Source organism: Dendronephthya gigantea, unplaced genomic scaffold (genome assembly GCF_004324835.1).
Source record: "Dendronephthya gigantea isolate DGI-Jeju-01 unplaced genomic scaffold, DenGig_1.0 000064F, whole genome shotgun sequence".
NCBI classification, from domain to species: Eukaryota; Metazoa; Cnidaria; class Anthozoa; order Malacalcyonacea; family Nephtheidae; genus Dendronephthya; species Dendronephthya gigantea.
In genome coordinates, this window is record NW_021163074.1 from 979,509 (window position 1) to 1,000,724 (window position 21,216).

Here is a 21,216-nt window from a genome sequence, read left to right on the forward strand (position 1 = left end):
CTTAAATTGAGAGGGATTTGCGGCCATTTCAGAGGCCTATACTCTCAAAATTTTCTCGGGGGAGCATGTCCCCGGACACCCCTAGCAGTACGAACCCCAAAAAATACGAAAAATGCTCTGCGGTTGGCGATCCCTGAATCAAACCGTCCCTATATATATATTTTTACTAACCATTTTAACCGTCATTTTTATTAACCAAAAGTGCCCCTAGTAGCTGGTGCCCCCCCAACCTCTGGATGCTTCCTACGCCCTTGAAAAACCCTCAGACACCACAATCATCTAACAACTGTTCAACAGTCGATGTTTTAAAAACACTAACCAACATTCGCATTTAAACTACCCTTCTACGATAATCTGCCCCACCTTGCCTTTGAAGGACGGAAGTTGCCATTTCAAACAGTCGTCGCCATTTTTCAGAACGGTCGACGCCTTTTTAAATGGCGTTGCCATGCATGTTTTAAAATAGATGAATTCAGATATTGTGCAATATGGCAACGACCATTTGGCATCGACCGTCCTAGAAAATAGCAACGACTGTTTCAAATGGCAACGTCCGTTTACGAAAAGGAAAATTACCCCGGCGTCTCTGAGTTTTGACCAAATTAGATGCCTTCTTATTGACCATTAGAAATTTGCGTGTATGTCTCGGGTGCAAAAAGGTATTTAAAAAATACTTGTTAGTAAGCTTAAAATTCGTGCAAGAAAGATAGAGATTTTACCTTTCATGACCACCAGGCATGCAAACTACAGTCTGCAGCAGAAGCATAATTAATGCGTGACCGTCTAAAGGCCTGCACTCATCCGGTTCATGCAAATTATAGTTGTAAATTATAACAACTAACAAGTGGCGATGTTAAACAAAGCCGACACACGCAGGTACATCACATAACACTGGTCTGAGAAGTGTAAGCATCTCTATTCAAACTCGTCGAAATATTTAAGTTGGCAGTGAACAGCACAGCGAATATGGTGGCATCGAAAACGGGTTAATGGTGTAGGAAATTTAATTTGACATGGGTTTGCAGTTGGAAATAACAGTTTTATTCTTAAACCTTGTACATTTGGTTCAAATGACACAAAGACTAGGAAGGCTGGCTGGCAATGTGACAAGTAATTCTACTACATCGCACTCGAATAGCGGTAAGTTAATCCTGAAAACATAAAACCTGGTCTTTATGTACATTCATATATCTACAGCATAATCAATATTATCTATATATCTATCCTTGCCGACCTATTTGGTAAAATTAATTTCATTTTATATTCGCGTAACACATTTCAAAATATAAAAGTACACATGCCACGTGTGATAGCTTATCAATATGCAATTGCTAATATGTTTTTGTGTTAAAATGCCATGGTAATATATTTTTTACGGAGCAATTTCAGTAACTAATCACACCAATATAAGAGAAAACATACTCCGAAAATAAACATCTTGTAAACTTAAGATATGAGTTGTTAAAAGACAAGACACGATATTCAAGGTGATATTTCGACTCTATTTCAAAGTCATTGTCAAAGACTTTGAAATAGAGTCGAAATATCACCTTGAATATTGTGTCTCGTCTTTTAACAACTCATATCTTGAGTTTACAAGATGTTTATTTTCGGAGTATGTTTTCTCTTATATTTTGCAAAATTGTCTGCTGGAAAAGGTTTTCAGTTTAATCACACCAAACTAAATTCAAAGCTGTCTGTTCTTAAAATGTTTCAAAACGCTTTTAGCAAGATTGGAAAATAAATTATGGATACAGATGCAATCAGGACCGTAACTAGCGCAATAATTGGGGGGGGGGTCACATTCAAATATTCAGTACTGCCTGACGATTTCGTTAGAAAACGCGTACGCCGGAGAACAAGAGGAACCCGTCTGGCAGAACAGATATATGAATACAGCTAAATATAGTCTTTTTCTCGCAAAGGGGATACATATTCCTCGTAAGGTTGCGCGAGAGATTTTAGGATTAGGTTACATATACGACGAACTCTGCATTGAAACCGGTGGGGTGCATTAAAACTTTTACTTAGTAATACTTGTTATTGTAAATTCAAGAATCAATGTTTTTTAACCGTTGTCTTAAATGTATGGATAACTCTACGAACCTCCCAGCAAACGCTTCGTTTGCCATCATTATTCAATTAAACCGTCTTCCCTATTTTTTTTGACATAATTGAAAATAGGAAAACAAGGGATGGAAAGTAAGATGATTTACTGACGACAAACTGGAATCAAAATCGTATCTTCCCTTCGCTCGCTCTCATACACTTCTACTGATTCTAGGTTTGAATTCTCTCTTCATATGCTTGCATGGGCTACAGATTTGTGATAAATACTGATATAGGAATAACAGGATATGTTAGGCATTTTATAATTGGTTGCATTTTTGACGCATTATAAATTTTCCTCCATAATTAAACTTCCATGGTGCTCGTATGTTAACTGTTAATTATACACAACTAAGATTTAGAGAAGACAGTGTGGCACCAATCGACTTGGTCTTTGTCGTGAAAATTTAAAAGATTTCGCACAACACTCCACATAACTTGTGCGTGTAGAGTAGTCGCTCTTTATCTCCCCTATTGTGGATTAAACATCATATTAAACATCAGATATGTTTTCCAAACGGAAGGGTTTTACTCATTCCTCGATAATAATACTTATAAGACCTCGCGAGACGGAATTATCTTGAAAAAAACTTTTCTTGTGTGTCTTGGTGTACTTAATTTTAAATATAGCTCGTAATTGTCGAACCTCGAGAGCATAAACCACACTTGATTGAAAAATAATGACATATGGGGTGATATGCATATTTCCTGAAATGCAATTAAAGCGATTTAAAATGCAATTAAAGACGGTTTAAAATTTCTTGAGAACTAAAATCTTTGTGTTTTGCTGACATATTCTTTGGAAATTCCGAGCTGCATGAGGTTTCGTTTTTTCAATACACTCTGTGTGGTGTTGCGTAATGCTTCGATAAAAATATCTAAGCTATTATTACATGTAAAGTTATGCAAATTTCCGGCTTTGTAGAACTACGGCTTTGTAGAACTTCACAGAACTATGTCTGTATAAAGATTACAATCAATTGTCTATCAACATGAAGTTAATTTTTGGAAATCGGGTTACCTATATTTACTCTACCTTGCATGATCTATCCATCCAGCTAGGCTCATATCAGTTGCATGGTTTCCTCGCGACGTATTTTTCGTTTTTGCCTGCTGTTCATCGAACGAGGAAGATAACCTATCTTTTCCTGTCATTTATCTTGAATTTCAATCTTTTGTAATTCTATTATAAATCTATTATTATTATTATTGTTATACATAAAACATACTCCCAATAGGGCTTTTCAGTATGTATTAACAAATAATAAAAATTATGCTTCTATAAATAGTATTATTATATGGGCTATACTATATTTATAAAATATATTCATAATTAGAAGCAAGTCTTGGTTATATACTAAGCTTTGTTAATACTTTTACTAAGAGAAGTTTCCGTTAACATTAATTGTTTGCTAACATATTTTTCTTTAAGTGCTTCTGAAATGCTTTACATAAAAGGTAACTTTTTTAAATCTTTCGGCCAAAATATTCCAAATTTTTGTTGCTCTGTAGCAAAAACGTCTTTGACCTGATGTTGTTTACATAGGGGAATTGGGAAAGTTGATTTCGTCTTAATTCCGGGTGTTCATAAGGTGCCCTTTTACTTCAAAAGGCTGCATTGCAACGTGTTGATAATCCGCTTTGGACAGCGCTAAACATCGGGCATTCATCTGGGCAGCTCTCACTCCCTTTTGCATCGTTCCGATGTCCCTCTGCGAACTAAAATAAAGTTTTTCGATAATTACGACACCACATTATCGTTTTAATTTAATTTACAAACACCTTAAACGGGATAGAGTTTTAAGTTTTACTCTCACGAGCCACGTACAAAAATGCAAAACATCCTTCTTCAGCACATGCATTAAAGATTTTTGTATTTTGACCAATAAATTTGGAAATAAGCCATAACACGAGAACGAGGCTCAGAGGCTAAACCCGCGAGCCTCGTTCTCGCGTTATGGCTTATTTCAATACTTATGTTGGCGTAATTACTGAAGGTCTATTGGAAACGATCGGTGCCATCTCTACACCCAGAGAAACTCTATTAGCCCAGAAGAGACTGAATACTCCATTTATTTTTTATTACAAAAAATTATTTTTATTTTTTCTTGTTCTTTCAGATGGCCATAGCGTTACCTCAAAAATAACGATAGCGGTGGCTCTGGGTGTGGGCTTAACTGCTTTAATAATCAGCTGCATCGGAATTTTCCTTTGTCGAGGATATTTTGAGCAAAAGAGATTTACGAATCACAGGCAGTTGCTTAAAATGGAGCGATTAAATAAGGTAGGAATAATGAGTCGGGTCACTGGTCTCAAACGTAGACTGGATGATACAATGGTAATTAGAGTGTAGCTACCTCAGTGAGCTACCTCCTCCGCAGGCTCTTTTCCGGGCAATATGGCGGGCAGTGATATTTTACCCTTATATATGCTCCCTAGCGCCTGTGGAGGAGGTAGAGAGTAATCAGAGTATATTACTTTAGACCTGCCTTAGACGTCGGCATTTGGCTGAGCTAATGCGCATGTGTGGCATATACATAATACAGCTGCTTTATATGTTATTTTGCCGCAGCCGTGAGCTTTTGGCTGAGCTATAATTCATTCAAAGCTCGTATTTTTATTGGCTCCTGAACTTATTAAGTGTCGAGCTATTAGCTCACATAGTCCGCACACGTGGGATATTTCCACGCGTGGACAGTCAAATCAAGCACGATGTAATTTTTCCTCACGGTCACTCGTTTCGAATTCCACAGCGAAAATCCTTACGCAGACGTGAACTATTATCAGCTGTGATATTGCCACACGTGGTTGTTATAGCTCAGTGGGGTCTAGTATTACGGTTCAGGGGTCTAAATGGATGGACTAAAGGCAGTGTACAGAGAAGAATACTCTCCTCGTTACAAAACAAGTTAAAATCATGTTAATCTTCTACTTTTAGAATGTCACATCCTCGGAAAGTAAACTGGAAAATGAACAATCGAAGGATTTTACTGAGGAAGTTTTATGATAAATATAAATAAGCGTTGATCTATATATAGTATTTAAACAACGCCCAATTCATCAGAAAAAATATCTATGAGTAGTACTCTTTCCAGGTAGCTGGTCTGTCTGTGAGAAAAATGCCTGGAACTAGCAGCCGTATTTCTTTATCAAAACTAACTAGAATTTCCAATCAGTTCAAACTTAGCAATTATACTTAGAAATAGATGATACAATTATTTTTAAAAATTGACTGTAACGTATACAAAATATGAAGCATTTGTTCACCGAATAGTAGGTTTCTTTTTGACAAACTGGTCCCGGAACTATGCTGTTTTTCTATCACATGCATGGATGGTTTAGAAATACTAGTGTGCTCAGTATCATATAGACAGAGCTCATATACTGAAGTTTTGCTTCGAAGCTTTGAAGTCGACAACTTTTTACTTTTTTTTCAGTGTTGTTCCTTGAAGTTCGAATCTAAAAACTTCCCAACTTTAACTTCTAAGACTTAAAAGAAAACGACGTACATAAAATTCGTTTATATTATCTCTATTTGCCGTAGTATTTGGCCGGTCAACTATAACACAAACCCTGTCCCCCTACGCTGGCTGAAGGAACGAGGCAGATTTCTGTCGACTTAGTATTTTGGTAGCTTTAACCTTCTAAGCTCTACTTTTTAAACTATATATATCTGCATATGGCTCTTATCTGCGCAGGAGTCCACCAACCCTGGTCACGACATCGTGAATGGTGCGGTTTCAGTTAACGAGTATTCATGCATTAGTGGTGTCCGCAAAGGACCTGGGGGGGGGGGCGTTGTCCGCAATTGATTTTCATACAGTGGCGGTTCAGGGTATTGGATACTTATTTCTAAAGAATACTTTTATCTAAAAATACTTTTACATAAAAAGCATTAGTGTGGTAATTAATTCTGACCTGGACCCGCCACTGCTTTAAGATTTGCACAAATGATTCAATGAGTTCAATGAGGAAAGGTTAAAAATTTTGACATTCTACAAACATTTAAAAGAATTTAAAAGAAATTTTCTGGAACTTTCATCGCTGCATTTTCTGACCTGCGAAACGGGGAGGGGATCATGTTATCTTACGAGTCCCCCCCCCCCCTTGCCGTTGAGACCGTGTACTTCATGAAGAAATTTTTGGGATGCAGAATACGACTCCACTTAATTTGTTTGTGTCTGTTTTAAATGCGTTCGCGTATGTTTGTTTCGCAATGGATTTTTTATGACACCCCATCTATTGTGGGTGTTTCAGTACGGCAATTTTCAGATCATTCAAATTCAAATAAAATTCAAAACACTTAAACAATTTCATAAGATCGTAAAAGCCGTTTCGTTGACCCAGTTACGGGTGTTACAGGGCAAGTTTAAATTTAAAATATGAAAGTCGTGGTACGCAACATTGCCGGTATCTGGACGAGTTTATGTGGCGAGAACGGGCCGGCAAGAACAAGTTGCTATCCTAGCAGCCATCGCCTGGGGAAAGGTAATTTGATTCGATTAATTGAGCTAAATTCTCGATTACTCGATATTAGAAACCTAGAAGCTTATATAACAAATTTCTTCTGCCGGAATAAAATCAATATTTTGGGGGAGTCGTATATTCAAATGACCATTGCAGTTTACGACTCTAATGGCAAGGGGGGGGGGAAGGGGTATCGTTCCGTTTCCATTATTTCTTGAAATCAGAAGATGACCGAGCTTCATCCCTAGAGCTGGCATTTATACACAAATTACATAAAGGAGGTTTACAAATTCACGTGATCATAAGAGTCATGGAAGGGCAAACGCTGTAACACGACACTGATGAAAGGACAAGCTATTTTCTTGAACAAACAAAGTTAGATACTCAGATTCCCAGCATACACAGAACAGAACTTGTTGCGTATGAATTTACAGCTGCCGTAGCAAATTCCATGTAAGTATCCATTTTTTGTTTTCTAATTGGAAAATATGAGGATGTAAGGAAGTGAGTTCCTCCCGGTCGTACAATGTGGTTTGCCTTAACGGCTCAGTCTGCCGATGATCATGCAATGTCGACGCGTTTGAAAAATATAAAAGAACATTTGTCGTGTTGATAAAATTTAGAACGGTGTTCTGGGGATTAGGGAAAGTCTTTTTGCACTGTTCTTGAGCATGCACAACAACTGCAAAACACAATAAAAGGTAAACTGATTATTACAAGATGAAAAGGTGAATTAAAGCCCCGGCATATAATAACATTTTCACGCATAAACCGGCTTCATTTAGACCGACTTGAACCAAGCTCTATATATAGCCTTATAAGAATACATTCATCTACATCTTCACAAATATGGGTTAAAATTTGACTTTAGTCTCTACCTATATTATAGGACAACTTGGGACACGGGAGTCAATATAACGATATTATATTTTAATATTTTTGCTGTGCGAAGTATTGGCTGCTGAGTTTCAACAGTTGTTATATACGTACATCTTTCCACACAAAACAGACTTAACTATCACGCCAACGTTAATATCAACAGTTTATGTCACTTTCAACGAGAATAGCATGCGCAGACGCCATACCGGATATAGTGTAAAACCTTGAATTTGTTTATTTTTGACGATCTTTTATTTCGTTCAAAACAAGGTTATGATGTGGACGAACGCAGGAATACTGCTAAATTTAATCTTGGGATTGACATTAACTGTTGGAGAAAGCCCTGTGACATCGAATGGACGTATCGTAAGCACCACTGCAGAAGCGAGTAAGTCGTGTTTATCTACGATTTATTAGTTTTTTATCAGGTTTTTCTGTATCCCGGGCCAGAGCATATTAAATTTAGATTGCGCTGTTCAGATCCAAAGGTGCAAGCAAAAGAGTTGTTAAATAATATATTCCCATTGTAAATTGTTCGTTAGGAGAACGATTGTAAAAACGTGGGCTTTTTGCAACGCTCTCGCCGTCTTGGTATGTTTTGGAACAATCGTAAAAACCTGAACAAACAATCAACACTAATTTTACAACCTACATCCAATCAATTTTGATAGAATTTCTATGTACTTGTAGGTATAAGTGAGGGCTTAAGCAAAGGAATTATAGCAGTGATAATTGGTATTTGCCTAACATCATTCTTTGTGATTATAATTGCGTATTATATGGTGCGTGGATATCAAAAACAAGGAAGCAACGATTTGGCCACGATTGTAAGTATCACAAGCTGATAAGTTGAAAAAATCATCCAGTTATAAATTTACTATTAACTCACCGTGATGAAAAAGATAAAAAAATTGCATGGAGATTTTTATGCCCGAACAGAGTAAATAGCCCCATACATCACAAGATTATCGTTATAAATTATTTAGAACCACTTTAAATGAGATGGATTTCAAGTTTTACTCTCACGAGCCAGCCGAAAATACAAAACATCCTTCTTCAACACATGCATGAAAAAGAACTTTCCATTTTCGCAAATTGGTGTGGAAATAAGCCCTTACTCGAGAACGAGGCTCCCAGACGTAGCCTGGTAGCCTCGTTTTAGTGTTACAGCTTATTTCCACACTTATTTGTCAAAGTTAAAATTCTCTTTCATGCATGTGTTGATGAACGAGATGTTTTTTATTTTTGCACTAAATTGCACATGGCTCGTGAGAGTAAAACTTGAAAAGAAGGGTCTATTGTTTGATTTGCACGCACGCCTTCACGACTATTTCACTCAACGCATGCAGTGACGATGTATCCAACCTTTTTCAATAGCGGAAAAATAGGCAGTAATTTCCCAAATGAAGACGTTTGTCTGACCGAACGAACTCACTGCAATCTTACTAAAATTATTTTAGTATTAGATCGACACTAAGACACTGTTGTATGTAGCAACCGTGCTATAAATAATAAATCTCTGAATTTCCACGAAAAGGGAAAATTCTCTATGGTTTCAACAACGTTGTAATAGTTCAAAATACTCAAAACTCAATTTTGAAACTTATTAACTAGTATCTAAAAACAATATATAGCTACTAAAAAATAAAAACACACTCTATATTAATCACTGTTTTCACTACGTCTACGCTATTATAATACTTGTCCTACAGAGAATATCGATTTTTATTTATATTTTGCAAATCATAAATTATTTATTTATTCTTTCTTGGCAGGAGGAAAATGGGGGAAATACATCAGACCATGTAGCAGCGAAAAGCAATATGGGATTACGTCAACTATAAAATCTTAAAAGTGTTTTATTGAAAGCAGAAACTATATAGTTTATGTAGTCTGTCGTGAAAAAATAAAACAGGTATATATCGCGGAATTGGCTGACACCGCGCTCCATAACTTTCAAAGTGAAAGTCAGTTCTGCGCATCACTTCTGCTCATAACAATGTGAGGTCCTCAGAAATTTTGCCCTAATTTCGCATGTTTCAAATTTTTCTTATGAAAAACACTAGTTCATATTCATTTAAAGGCACAGCGAACCTAAACGTTGTTAAATATTCAGACAACACAACCATTTAAAGAAGTGTAGAAGTTCAAAATGTGAACAAACCGTTCGTTTACATACGCCACGGCAGACTTGACTTCCACTTTATTGTTCGTTGCTTTTATACTGGATTCATCCCAAATTGCTAGTCTATTTGCATGTGAACTGAAATATACAGTAACATATCTATAATATGTACTCATTAAATTAACATCATTTACATAAAGCGATATGAGGCATGCAGATGTGTGAAACTCGTCATGATCATGGGAAGCAGTTAGTAATATCATGGTTGATTGCATGTGGATAGCCAAAGGCTCAGATGAAGTATATCAACCTCGTACCCAGGGTAATTTCACTGTCTTATAGGGGGAGACCCTGGGTACGAGGTTGGAGGTATATCGTGAACAAACGATGTATGTTATAACTTCCCGTCTTCTCTAGATCTGTTTTCCTCAAGTCTGCGAGACCTTCATATCAGTCGTTATGTTGTCGAATATTTTCATTAACCAACTTTAATAATTATAATTCATTCTAGTATCAACCTATAAACAATTGTGGGAGTTTATTTCTCTTCTTCTACTCCCGGCTGGGAACGGTTGTTCAAAGCTAGGTTATTAGCGCTAATCCTGGGTTAAATTTTACTCCGCTGTTTTAGTTTATATGCTTCTGCACTGTTGTTCGTTTCAAGGCTTCACAAATTAAGACTTCTAGTTCTATTGATCCACGAAGTATTTATGGCAAAACATGTTCAATGTTGATGCTACGGCTTTTTTACAACTGGCCCCAAAAGGTCAACATATTTGCAATAATCCGGCGATTTTTGAGTGGCGATTTTTCAGTCGCTAACCAAAATTTCCAGTCAGGATGGGGTACTGATATCAGTGAATAGAGCTACTTAGATTTCAGAATAGCTTATATTCGGTAGTTGTCTATCAGTCTAAATGATTACCAATATTTACACAGGTTGTTATTTACACTGTCAATACCAACAAGTCAACCTGGACTGTATTTGACACCTTGGGACCTCTTGTGACCCTCGTGTACTCTATAGCACCTCTACGTCCTAACTCTGTTCCTCATTTTGTTTTTGTTCGTTGATCTTCTTAATCAAATCCTTAGCAGGGTTAAACACACCTTGTGTTGCCTGGTTACACACGTAGCATCTTTTAGATTTTTTGTAATGTTTAAGAGCACAAGATTCGCAGAAATAATGTCTACATTTTGTCATAACAGGATTTGTGAATGGTTCCCTGCATATAAAGCATGCAAAAGGGAGATCATCATCGCTGTCACTGTTAACCTCGTACTTATGTGGGTCTTGTTGGTCATAATTTCCGCTGTCCACCTCCCGTTCCAATTGCCAGCCATGTTTGTAGTCACTTCTGTCATGTAGGAACTTACAACTATCGCCAAAACCACAAAACCCTGTTTCTTTGTAATCTTTACAAATGTCTGGTTGGTAATCCCATCTTGTTGTCACACGAATGTTCGCTGGTGCTCGTATTGGCCCGTGTCTGTGTGGATCAGGACAGGAAAATGTTTTAAAAACAAACGCCAATTTTACTGGGGATTTTGCTGTTACCTTTGAGGCTGTGTTGTTATACGATGCAGTTTTTTTGAATTTGCAATGCAATCCTACTTTTGAAATATGTAAGTTTGGCAAACACAAAAGTTTTATTTTTCCTCATGGACATAAAACCTGTTCACTAATTTACATCTCTCAAAAGTATAATTCCATTGCAAACTTGTTGCAAGAAAAATTGCATTCTGTAACAGAGACTTCATACCAGTACCCAGTGTGTAAATAGATTTTAGAGATGTTTGAAAGAAAAATGAACAAAAAGATTAGTTCAAAACACTATGTTACTTTTACCTTACCTTACACTACCTGAGGCAGCATTTCCTTGTGCTGTATCTCTTTTCTCGTAAAAACTCTGATAATTATTAATTCCTTTATAAAGTTTATCATCATCACCCTTCTCTTTTACTTCTTTATTTGTTGCCAATTTCCTTTCAAAGATTGCCTGAGCATCTCGGTCCAGTTCAGTATCAACCTCATTAATTGATGTTGCACCAGAATCTTGGGGATCACTGCTCATTGCTGATCGTGTAGATTTGAAGAAAAATTTGACTTTCTCACTTGGAGGAGTTCCATCTGCCCCATCTGCAAAAAGCTGGTGTGTTATAAGGGTGATGACATACTAAACCAGAGATTGTCACAAAAAATTATATGTCTCACAGTACAGTTAATGATACACAGTACAGTAATGATGATAAAATCGGTTGCATAGTACATGCTACATAGTTTTAAATCCTATGTATATGCACACATCAATAATAATTAAATGTGGTTATTTATCATGAGTAAAAAAATGTGTAGGATTACCACTCAATGAGCCAACAAAGGCTGCTGAATATCTTTGCAAAATGTGTTGTTCCTGATTGGAAGATTTTTATATTTATATATTAATAATAGTATAACAGAGAGCTGATGAAAATGAAAATCGAAATACTGTTAAGTAAGAATTTAATTTAGAAAGTGTCTGTGAGATAGAGACACTTTAAATGTCTGGTTGAAAGTCAGACTATTTAATACTTCATATGAATACCTTCAGTACCTGTAGTCCTAAAAAGATGTACTGACTACACACTATTACACTAATTACAAAACATTTCTGAATTTTAAAGACATCAAAACTTCCATAAAACTTCAGTTTCCACTGTCTCACATATTTGTTTTGTCAAAAGGTCATGCCCTCTGTGTGACTGATATTACTCACACAATGCAAGTATTCTGCTATGTCTGTGACCGGTACCACACAGTTTTGACTTTTGATCCTATAACATTTTCTAATTTGGGGCATCATAAAGGGGTTAGAGCAATAGTAAAAATGTTGATGGAACAAGTTGGGACCAGATTCAGGTACGTATCATGGTACTATTATCTGATTCATCTCATTGTATTATGACAGCAATCTGATTGGTGAACCCACAAGTATAAGCAAAATTAACAATAGAAGTTATGATAAACCACTATCATCAAGTCTGAGAAATGAATGTGGTGTAATAATTAAAAAAATCCACCCTTTATCTTATTGGGGAAATTTTAGTGAAATTGTTTTTTTACTAAGAACTCATCAATAACATCTACCCATATTTTTTCTATTATTGATATATTTTACAATAGTCAAAACAAAGTGGTTTAATAAACCTTGCTTATCTGAGTTGATCTTTTTAGAATTCTCGACCTCATTCTCCCAAGTCCTAACTGCGGTGGCAGTTTTTTGTTTTAACGGGTTTGGCGCGGATTTCCTTTCAATTTTCACAACAGAAGTCTCATCTTCGCTTCCGGAGCTCTCTGCTTTTCGTTTGCGAACGTTTCCTTTCCTTTTTCCTTTTTTAAAAAACGTGCACGTTACTTTTTCATTCTCGCTGCCCTCGTCCGCCATTGCTGTTTGTGTTTCCACTTTCTGTTCACTGTCTTTTTCTTCGACTATTTGTTTTCTTTTGGCGGTTTTTTGGCGGCAACGCGACTATGGTGGCGATAGTTCAAATTTGGCGATAAATGTAAATTAAATTTTCGTCTTAGCACTGTTACCATTTTTGCGCTTGATCAAATCATTCGAAATGACAATTAAATATATGTCCTGCTATTTGGGAAACCATAAATACGCGGATATCGCTAAAAAATTATCAGGCCTTAACCTTTGCCGACATATCATAACGAAACTTACAAATTACCGCTAAAAATGACTGCGAAAAATTAAGCGATTGAGAAGTTTTTTTCCTGAACTATACAAAATGCTGATTGTGAATTGATAGATTCGGGCATTAGGAAGGGAAAAATAGTATATACCATTTAGTGACAACGTTGGGAAATTAGAAACATAAAAAGATTAAAGCACTGATTAATTAAAGCAATGCTTTGCTTCAAAATCATTCAATAAAATTGGAAATTTATAAGTGGAAACATCTCACCGTGATTTGTTACCTAACTTTGTTGTTTGTGTCATTGTGTGTCGTGATTGTGACATGTGGTTTTGTGTTGTCATGTTTTCGTCGTTGTTTGTCGTCTATTTTGTATTCGTTTAGCTCAGTTTTGTTGGTTTGCTGTCTTCTATTAGGTCTGTGCATGTTGTGTGTTTGTAAATCGTATTATAGATGTAGTTAATTCCTGATACACTTGTTCTTATCTGATCGAAGCCATCATACATGGTTTCGAAGTGACGAGAGCCGTGGTGTTCGAGCACTACCATGCAATGAAAGAACCCCGAATGGCAGATTAAGGAATGATGAACAAATGAACGGATATAGGAGGTATATATTGCCTTTGACTGCAACGTTTTTTTGGGCTGACCTTGAATATTCTGCCAATAATCAATGGGGTCCTCATTTCTGAATACCACAGCGGATAATCAAATTCAGAAATCTTGACACTTTGCACTGCCACAGTGAATCACCGGAATAACAAATTGTCAGTAATTTGTCTGCCCAACCTCAAATTAAAGGCAAAGTCTGGACTATTTCTCATACTGAAAGTGAGATGAAAGTGACTTGTGGTAGATAATTTACTTCGATAGACAGGAATCACAGAATACCGACCAAAACCCTGGGTACGATGTTGGATAACGCCGATATTGTCAATAACCATTGCCAATGATTTACGATATATGAAAATCACAGGCTCCAAAACATTGCTATTCGTACCGGATATGGACTAGACGAGTTCGGGCTTAAATTAGTTTTTTTCAGGTGTTGTTCACACCGCCTACGGAGAAAAAGGATGAAAATTTTACCGGTTTTATATATGTTTCACACGGACAAACCGGATGAGTTGAACTGTTGAAGCACGGTCACGAGTTCAGGGTGTGTGAACGTCGTGTGAGATTGTAAATACGACGGTAACATCTGCTTACGAAGCGATTTGTATGAGACGTCGAGTCATCGATAGAAAATAATTCGGCGAAAGATGCCTGGTTGTGTATTTTAAATATTAAAGTATACTGTATTTTTTTGTAGAATGCTAAGCGCGCAAAGGATCATTAGCACGATACTCGGCAAAGCTCATGGCAAAACTTCTTCAAATCTTGTTAGCGGCGACATGGTACTGGAATTTTGACTACCCATTCAACGATAACTTTCTAAAGCAGAGACTTTTGCTACTTCGCGGAACTAAAACATTTCGGAATTATTTTGTGTTTCATCAAGGTTTTCTCTATAGTTACAGATACTAAATCAATATTAAAGAATAAAATCATAGCTGGAATATACTGTAAAAGCTTCTGCTTCGAAATTCGAATATACAATTCGAAATACCAATTAGAGACTTTGTTCTTAAAATGAAAGGAGTGAAATACAATGTCATAGTTCTCTCTCCCCTTTTTCTAAGCCTTGCAAAATGTCCCCTTTTTCAAATCACAAAATGTACCCTCGGAAACTTGAATACGAACAACTTCTAAAATGTTTGGGAGTATTTTTTATTACTATATACCGAAAGTGCTTGTTACTGAGTGCCTTCACCTGGCAACGTAGGAGACGTTCCGGAGATTTTTTTTCTAAGAAGAAATCAAAACGTTCTCTCCCTTAATTTATGTCAATATAATTATATGCATTATTTGATTGATGATTACTCCATCGATGGTATATATAAACGTTTCTGTTTTCCTCTATTGTCAAGATTGAAAATTAAAATAAAAGGTTTAAATATTTGTTTCGAACTAACATTTACTGTCTGCTCATTTGTAGTATTAATATACGCGTTGGCGATTTCCATAAATGCACATCCGCTCTTAGGAACCACGAAAGAGATATTACAAAACCTCTCCAAAACAATTCAACAAAAGCATTGTTGGCAAAATTTTGATACAACTTTTGATGTATCAAAATTTATTAGACGTTACAGTAGCATATTCATAACAAAGAAATTAACTCGTCGAATTTGAAGTTTTAAGCGTGGCTTAAATTTGGATTTTGCAATTGGCTGTACGATTTGGCAACTGTCTTATATCGAAAGAAGAATATTTGTCATATTCTGTTTGCATGTATGGTAAGTGGAGAATAATTCGTGTTCATAGTATTTTAGCCAGTTTTATTTTGTCTACAAAGTGAAATTTATAGAAATATGATCTTTTCATCTCAGATAATTAGATTGATTTCACTGACACGGCTTGAAAGGAAACATTCGAATGTATAAAAGTATAGAGTACAAAACGTAATAACACAACACGCACACGAACTTTATCGATTATTAATTAACACGTCTTTACATCACAAGAGCTTTTGTTGGGGGCTTCAGACCTTTTTCGGGATTGTATGTTGCAAGCTATAACAATACAAATTGACTTTTTGGGGATAAACTATTTTGGCTGGATGTTTGTTTTCAAAAATTTCAATTTTTCATCGTTTCTAATTTGTAATGATTGGTTTTCCGCTTTCTGATATTGTCGCAATAATTATGGTGAAATGGCACATAGACAGATCACATTTATTGAGCAATTAGGTAAATTTATGGACTGTTTAATTCACGCGGAATTTCTTTGCAGATCGATTGAAGGAAAACATGTAAGTGAAACATGCCCAAACAAGATATACCTAAGCAAACAGATAATTTATATGATACCAGAAATACAATTCAAAGGCGATATGGCCGAATTTTAAAGTTTTGCCAAATGTCTCATCAGACTTTTTTGTCGCCTTTGCCTTTGGCACGTTCAGCAACAAAACATTGAAAATAACAAACTTTGCAGAGTACATTATTTAATGCATAATATTCACATTTTCAATCTCGCAACTTAGCTTCGTATCGCTGCATTAGCTTGAGCCTGAGCCATGAATTCGCTCGTCAAATTTCCAAACCAAAGCCAGGATATATTATGTAATTACCCTCTAACGATATTCAGAGCTCCGTACTTATATTATGATGAATAGACAACATTGTAACAATGTTGATGTACGTTAGATAAGTCAATATGCATCGGAATTCCTCAATATTTTAAGGACAATATATCAAATTCTTGAATTTTTACCTAACTGATTTGAGGATGGCATGTCTGATTAAGGCTGTTTTCACTTACGCGTTTTCATACTCACGTACACGCACGTAAGTCTAAATCCTTATACATGTTACCTTTGAAAAAAAGTGAATAAATCGAAGCTACTTGGTGTGCATTAGTTGACCCAGATGGTAAATAATAAAAATTTAAAAGCATTTAAGATTTTCCGTACGTGTACGTGCGTATAAAAACGCGTAAGTGGAAAGCAGCCTTAAGAACTTAAGAATGTATCGGGGCAACTCACCATCTTAATAACTATATGACTGTCGTATGCTTGTGTAGTTGTAAACTGATTTTCGTCTAACCAAATTTAGTGAGTTCAATCTGAATAATCAGTGGAAACAAAGAGTACAGCTGGCTACTTAGTATTTTTTTATTCGCTGTACATATTTTAGAGCATATTTGTTACAAAGAGCGGATGTCATCCACCATTTTGCCTGATAATTTTCAAGCCTCTTTCATTCACGAATTGATCGTCTTAGACGTTGTGGAAGTTGAAAAATTTAAATTGCATGTGTTGACATAAATTAATCAAGGAATAATAAGGCTACAATCAAAAGTAGTTGGCCATGGGACTAAACTTTATAACGCAACTATCAGTTGTTTAGACACCTCTTGCCCATTCAGTGACGGCGCCGGGCTGAAATGAACGGGGGGGGGGAGTAGGGGCAAAGAAATGTTTTTGGGGGCAGGATCTTATTATAAATGAAGCGGCGAACATCGCATAAGACCGTAAACTATTACGTAACATGAAAAGCCGGTCTGGGGGGGGCAGACAACAAAATTGGCGAGGGAGAATGTCCCACCCCCTCGCAAATTATTGCAGAACGAAATTGTTTGCCTACATGTTCCAAACTTTTGAAACTGATTGTAGCTTTGAGAAAAATATCGGGAAATATGTTTACTCAATCAACTCAACCTCGTTTCCAGGGCCTTTTACCTTGATTCTGGGTTGGGGAAAAAGGCCCTGGGATCGGCCAGCCGATCCTGTTTTCTGATTGGTTAAATGATTTTTCCTATTAATTTATGTGTAATTAGCGGAATATTTTCTAATTATTCCGAAATAATACAATTCCAATTTGCTTTGAATGCGACAATATTATCCGTTGTACCTTACGCCGCCATTTTGAAAATATTAGGCAAATTTTATGATTAATTATGCTTATTCAAAATACCCCCGGAATGTGGGTATTTTGAATGGCCGATCCTAGGGCCTTTCTTCTTCTCGCCCCCTGCCCCAATCCCCCATATAAAGTCCCAAAGGACCCTGGGAACGAGGTTGATGTTTACTAATAAAAGTTCCCAGTTTACCCAAGTTCCTCACGCCACAGAACAACGAATGAAATTAAACTACAATACCATGTTAACCTCGAGTGTATGGAATAAAATATATTTTAGGCGCCCAAGAAATAAAATATTTCGGCTTACCAATTAAAAAAGGTGTTGTTTCGATTTTATGTATTGAGTGACGTCCAAATATGGGTTTTAATTTATACCTTGCCATCAGTAATTAAGTGCCTGCAAGTGGCACGAAAGCACTAGGACTAGGTGTGGTGTTAAGTGTTTATCTGTTAGACAGTTAGTATAATCTTTGCTACCTAGCTTTCCATACTCTTTCTTTGTGGAGGGTTTCTGGCGACGGCTCAAATCACATCATATAATATGATACGAGAACTTTCATATTTTCAGACGAATGTATTATTATTACCTGGCGTGGAAATGTCTGTCGATGTTCTTAAAAGCTAATTTTATCTTAGAAATTCAAACGAAAACTGACCTTTTTCCCGGCCATTTAACCACAGCATATCATCCCGCATACTGAGTACTAGTGAAGATAATACATCCGTGAATATTGAAATTCACAGTTTTGCAGATATTCGTTAGATAGCTGCTACATATTTCTTTTCACTTTATTTCAACAGGATAATAGCACTGTCAAACCATCCTTCACCGTTCCAATACGCACAATACTTGGAGGCCACGATTTCGGCAATACAACAAACAAAACACTTTTGCAAAACTCCATAAACAGTACAAACAATGTTATCATTACGTCGTCGACGGTGATGAGTAGAGGCACAGACAATTCATCAAACTCTTCATCTGGGAAGGTTGAAATGTTGTTCACTTGGGTGTTCGTAGCGTGCGTCGTTTTGGCATTGTTGCTGATTGTTTCGCTGTGTATGGTTATTGTTTGTTGGAGAAGTAAAAGACGACGAAGGTTTGGAAATACAAGATATATTTTTTTTTTAATCAAAAACCGCAACAGTGGTCTGTTTCATGGATATAGGAATCGTTCTATCTTTGTGATATCGCGGCTATTCTAAAGTGCATGAACGCGGCCATTTGCATGCCATTAACACAAACCAATAAATTTCCAAGTCATTGATTTGCAATTACGTTTTTTGACCGGGCAGTCCCCTCTACTTCAACATTAAATCACAGTCAATAACATCATCTATGCATCATAACAGCGTGGGTTTTTATACGTATAGTCAGTTGATTAAATCAGATTGCATGGAATTGCTTCGAAATGCAGGAAGGAAAATGAATACTGTAGATCGGTTGATTTAAAAGTTAATTTTGTGATTTATTTACTGAAATATTCAAACTTCCAAGTGTTTGCATGACTGATGTCTCTTGTCGGAAGTGCAGGGAGTGGCATGTAGACTAAGCAGGCCTAGCACTTAGCCGCGGTAAGCTGTATTATCTTCAGCGAACAACAGTTTTCCTGAATATGCATGTATACGATTAGGACATAAGCAAGTACCGTACACTTGCCGTGCAATATAAAGAAATTCCCGAAACTAGTTTGATACATTTCGTATCCGCTACGTCTTGTGATGATGATGATCAGATGATCTGATGCCCAGACGAAATAGCTTATGCACGATCCGATTCAATCCTTGTATGGCATAGTTATGACTTGACTGACTTTGGTAAATCATCTTAAGATAAGGTGTTTAATATTTTATACTGTTGTTTATATTGATACTGAATAGAACCGCCACGGTGACGGACGTGAGAAAAGGTGCTAACCCCGTTAAAGAACGGAAGAGAGGCAGAACAAATCTACGTAATTCAATCAAAAGAGTGTTTGTGTCAGGTATATAAGCGAGGAATATTATTTGCCTCTATGAACCGACAAAATCATTATGAGAATACTCTATGATATCCATAGAGTTGATATCCATACTTTTATCAATTACATATCATGTTTGAATGCATGCAAGGTCAAGCCATTAGAAGACATATCATTTCAAGTCTTTATACCTTATATGAGCTGAGCTATTATTTGAAATCCAAAGAAGGAGTAAACGTTATAAGGTTCAACAACTGATCGTCAGAAGGTGTGAGGCTTATGGATGCATGCATGTAACGTTTCTCTCTTGAATGCCTTCAAAAACAACCCTTTTAATTTTACAACAGATGGTCCGTTGTATGCAGTTAGTAACTTGAGTGGCAGTCGTTATACGGACATTCGTGCGGGACAAAATCAGCAAAACTCGGATTCTGCCAGATCTAGTCCGGAGATTGTAGCTGATAACCAAAGTCATATCTCCAGGGATAACCAGCGTGTCGTTTATGAACGATATCTTAGTCCAATAGAGAGTGCCCCAACACAACCCGAGTCGGTCACTCCGATCGATAGAGGAGATGAAACATATTTACAACCAATAGATGAGCTTAGGGCGTCCAAGAGATTTTTGCAGCGTTCGAGGAATGACAGCCCAGAACCAGATGATCCCGAAACGTATTTGGAGCCATTGCATGGAATACCTGTGCCGGTAGGTAGTAATTTGATTACCAGGAATATTCTCCTTTATTGTACAGCACAGTGCATGCATATATCGTTCAAGGGTAATTGAACCATGAACTCTATTTATAATGATATGCACCCTGCTTCCCTAAGGGTGGTTCGTACACAATATATATATTTACTTATTATGGGAGCCGTATTGGATTGTCGGCTCACGTTTGTGAAAAACGATTTCTAAAGAAATTTGTCATTAGCACACTGCCAGGCCCCTTTTAAGGAACTGAATCAACGAATGTGAACCGGAGATGAAGTGGGGGCATTTTAAGGGTGTAGTAAGGATGTAAGTCTACTTGTCTATGACACCTTCATTGGCATATAGCGTACAGTCTGTAAAAAAATGACGGTAAGCAATTTCCACACCAGCAATTTCCGGCTGAGTCAATTTCAAAGTCAATTTCTGTTTAGGACGATATTCAACCGAAGGCACCGAGCACTAAAACAAGTTCTAAACCTGTCACAAGCCCGAAACCGACAGTGAAAGCTAAACCTAAATAACGCATGCGTGGTACAATCAATCAGCACAACCCCGTCAGTGGACGTGTACTAATCAGAGTGCACATATTACCGCAAACATTGTTGAAAAGATCCACATATGATTGGGTTGGTAAAGATGACTGATGACTCTCCAGCAATAATCATTCCAGAACATTCAAAAGTGACACATAACTGAGATGCTACAAAAGATACCCTCCCCACCCCCTCCAAATTTTTTCTTTTCTTTCTGTGTAAACAAAATGACGGCAGCTGTCATGAATACTACAAACAGCTGTAGTTAGGACTGATTAAAA

The 21,216-nt window shown here is 36.8% G+C and overlaps 3 protein-coding genes and 1 long non-coding RNA gene across 4 annotated transcripts; 3 read left to right on the plus strand and 1 right to left on the minus strand.

Annotated features, from left to right (window-relative positions):
* Positions 1-875: 875 nt before the first annotated feature.
* Positions 876-5,494, plus strand: LOC114530627. Its single transcript, XM_028552220.1, has 3 exons — positions 876-1,140; positions 4,230-4,393; positions 5,048-5,494. The coding sequence occupies exons 1-3, from the start codon at positions 1,014-1,016 to the stop codon at positions 5,114-5,116; spliced, it is 360 nt and encodes a 119-aa protein (XP_028408021.1). The 5' UTR covers positions 876-1,013; the 3' UTR covers positions 5,117-5,494.
* Positions 5,495-6,903: 1,409 nt separating this feature from the next.
* On the plus strand, positions 6,904-9,993 carry LOC114530655. The gene is made up of 4 exons (XR_003687778.1): positions 6,904-7,029; positions 7,726-7,843; positions 8,146-8,282; positions 9,231-9,993. It is a non-coding gene; the product is annotated as an uncharacterized LOC114530655 (long non-coding RNA).
* Positions 9,994-10,186: 193 nt separating this feature from the next.
* Positions 10,187-13,976, minus strand: LOC114530654 (E3 ubiquitin-protein ligase RNF113A-like). Its single transcript, XM_028552252.1, has 4 exons — positions 13,914-13,976; positions 12,768-13,089; positions 11,435-11,720; positions 10,187-11,070 (listed from the first exon to the last, which is right to left on the minus strand). Exons 1-4 carry the CDS (start codon positions 13,947-13,949, stop codon positions 10,620-10,622), a joined length of 1,095 nt encoding a protein of 364 aa, XP_028408053.1. The 5' UTR covers positions 13,950-13,976; the 3' UTR covers positions 10,187-10,619.
* A 4,578-nt stretch (positions 13,977-18,554) lies between these two features.
* On the plus strand, positions 18,555-21,052 carry LOC114530630. Its single transcript, XM_028552222.1, has 4 exons — positions 18,555-18,829; positions 19,611-19,714; positions 20,038-20,396; positions 20,834-21,052. Exons 1-4 carry the CDS (start codon positions 18,675-18,677, stop codon positions 20,921-20,923), a joined length of 708 nt encoding a protein of 235 aa, XP_028408023.1. The 5' UTR covers positions 18,555-18,674; the 3' UTR covers positions 20,924-21,052.
* The last annotated feature ends 164 nt before the right edge of the window (positions 21,053-21,216 follow it).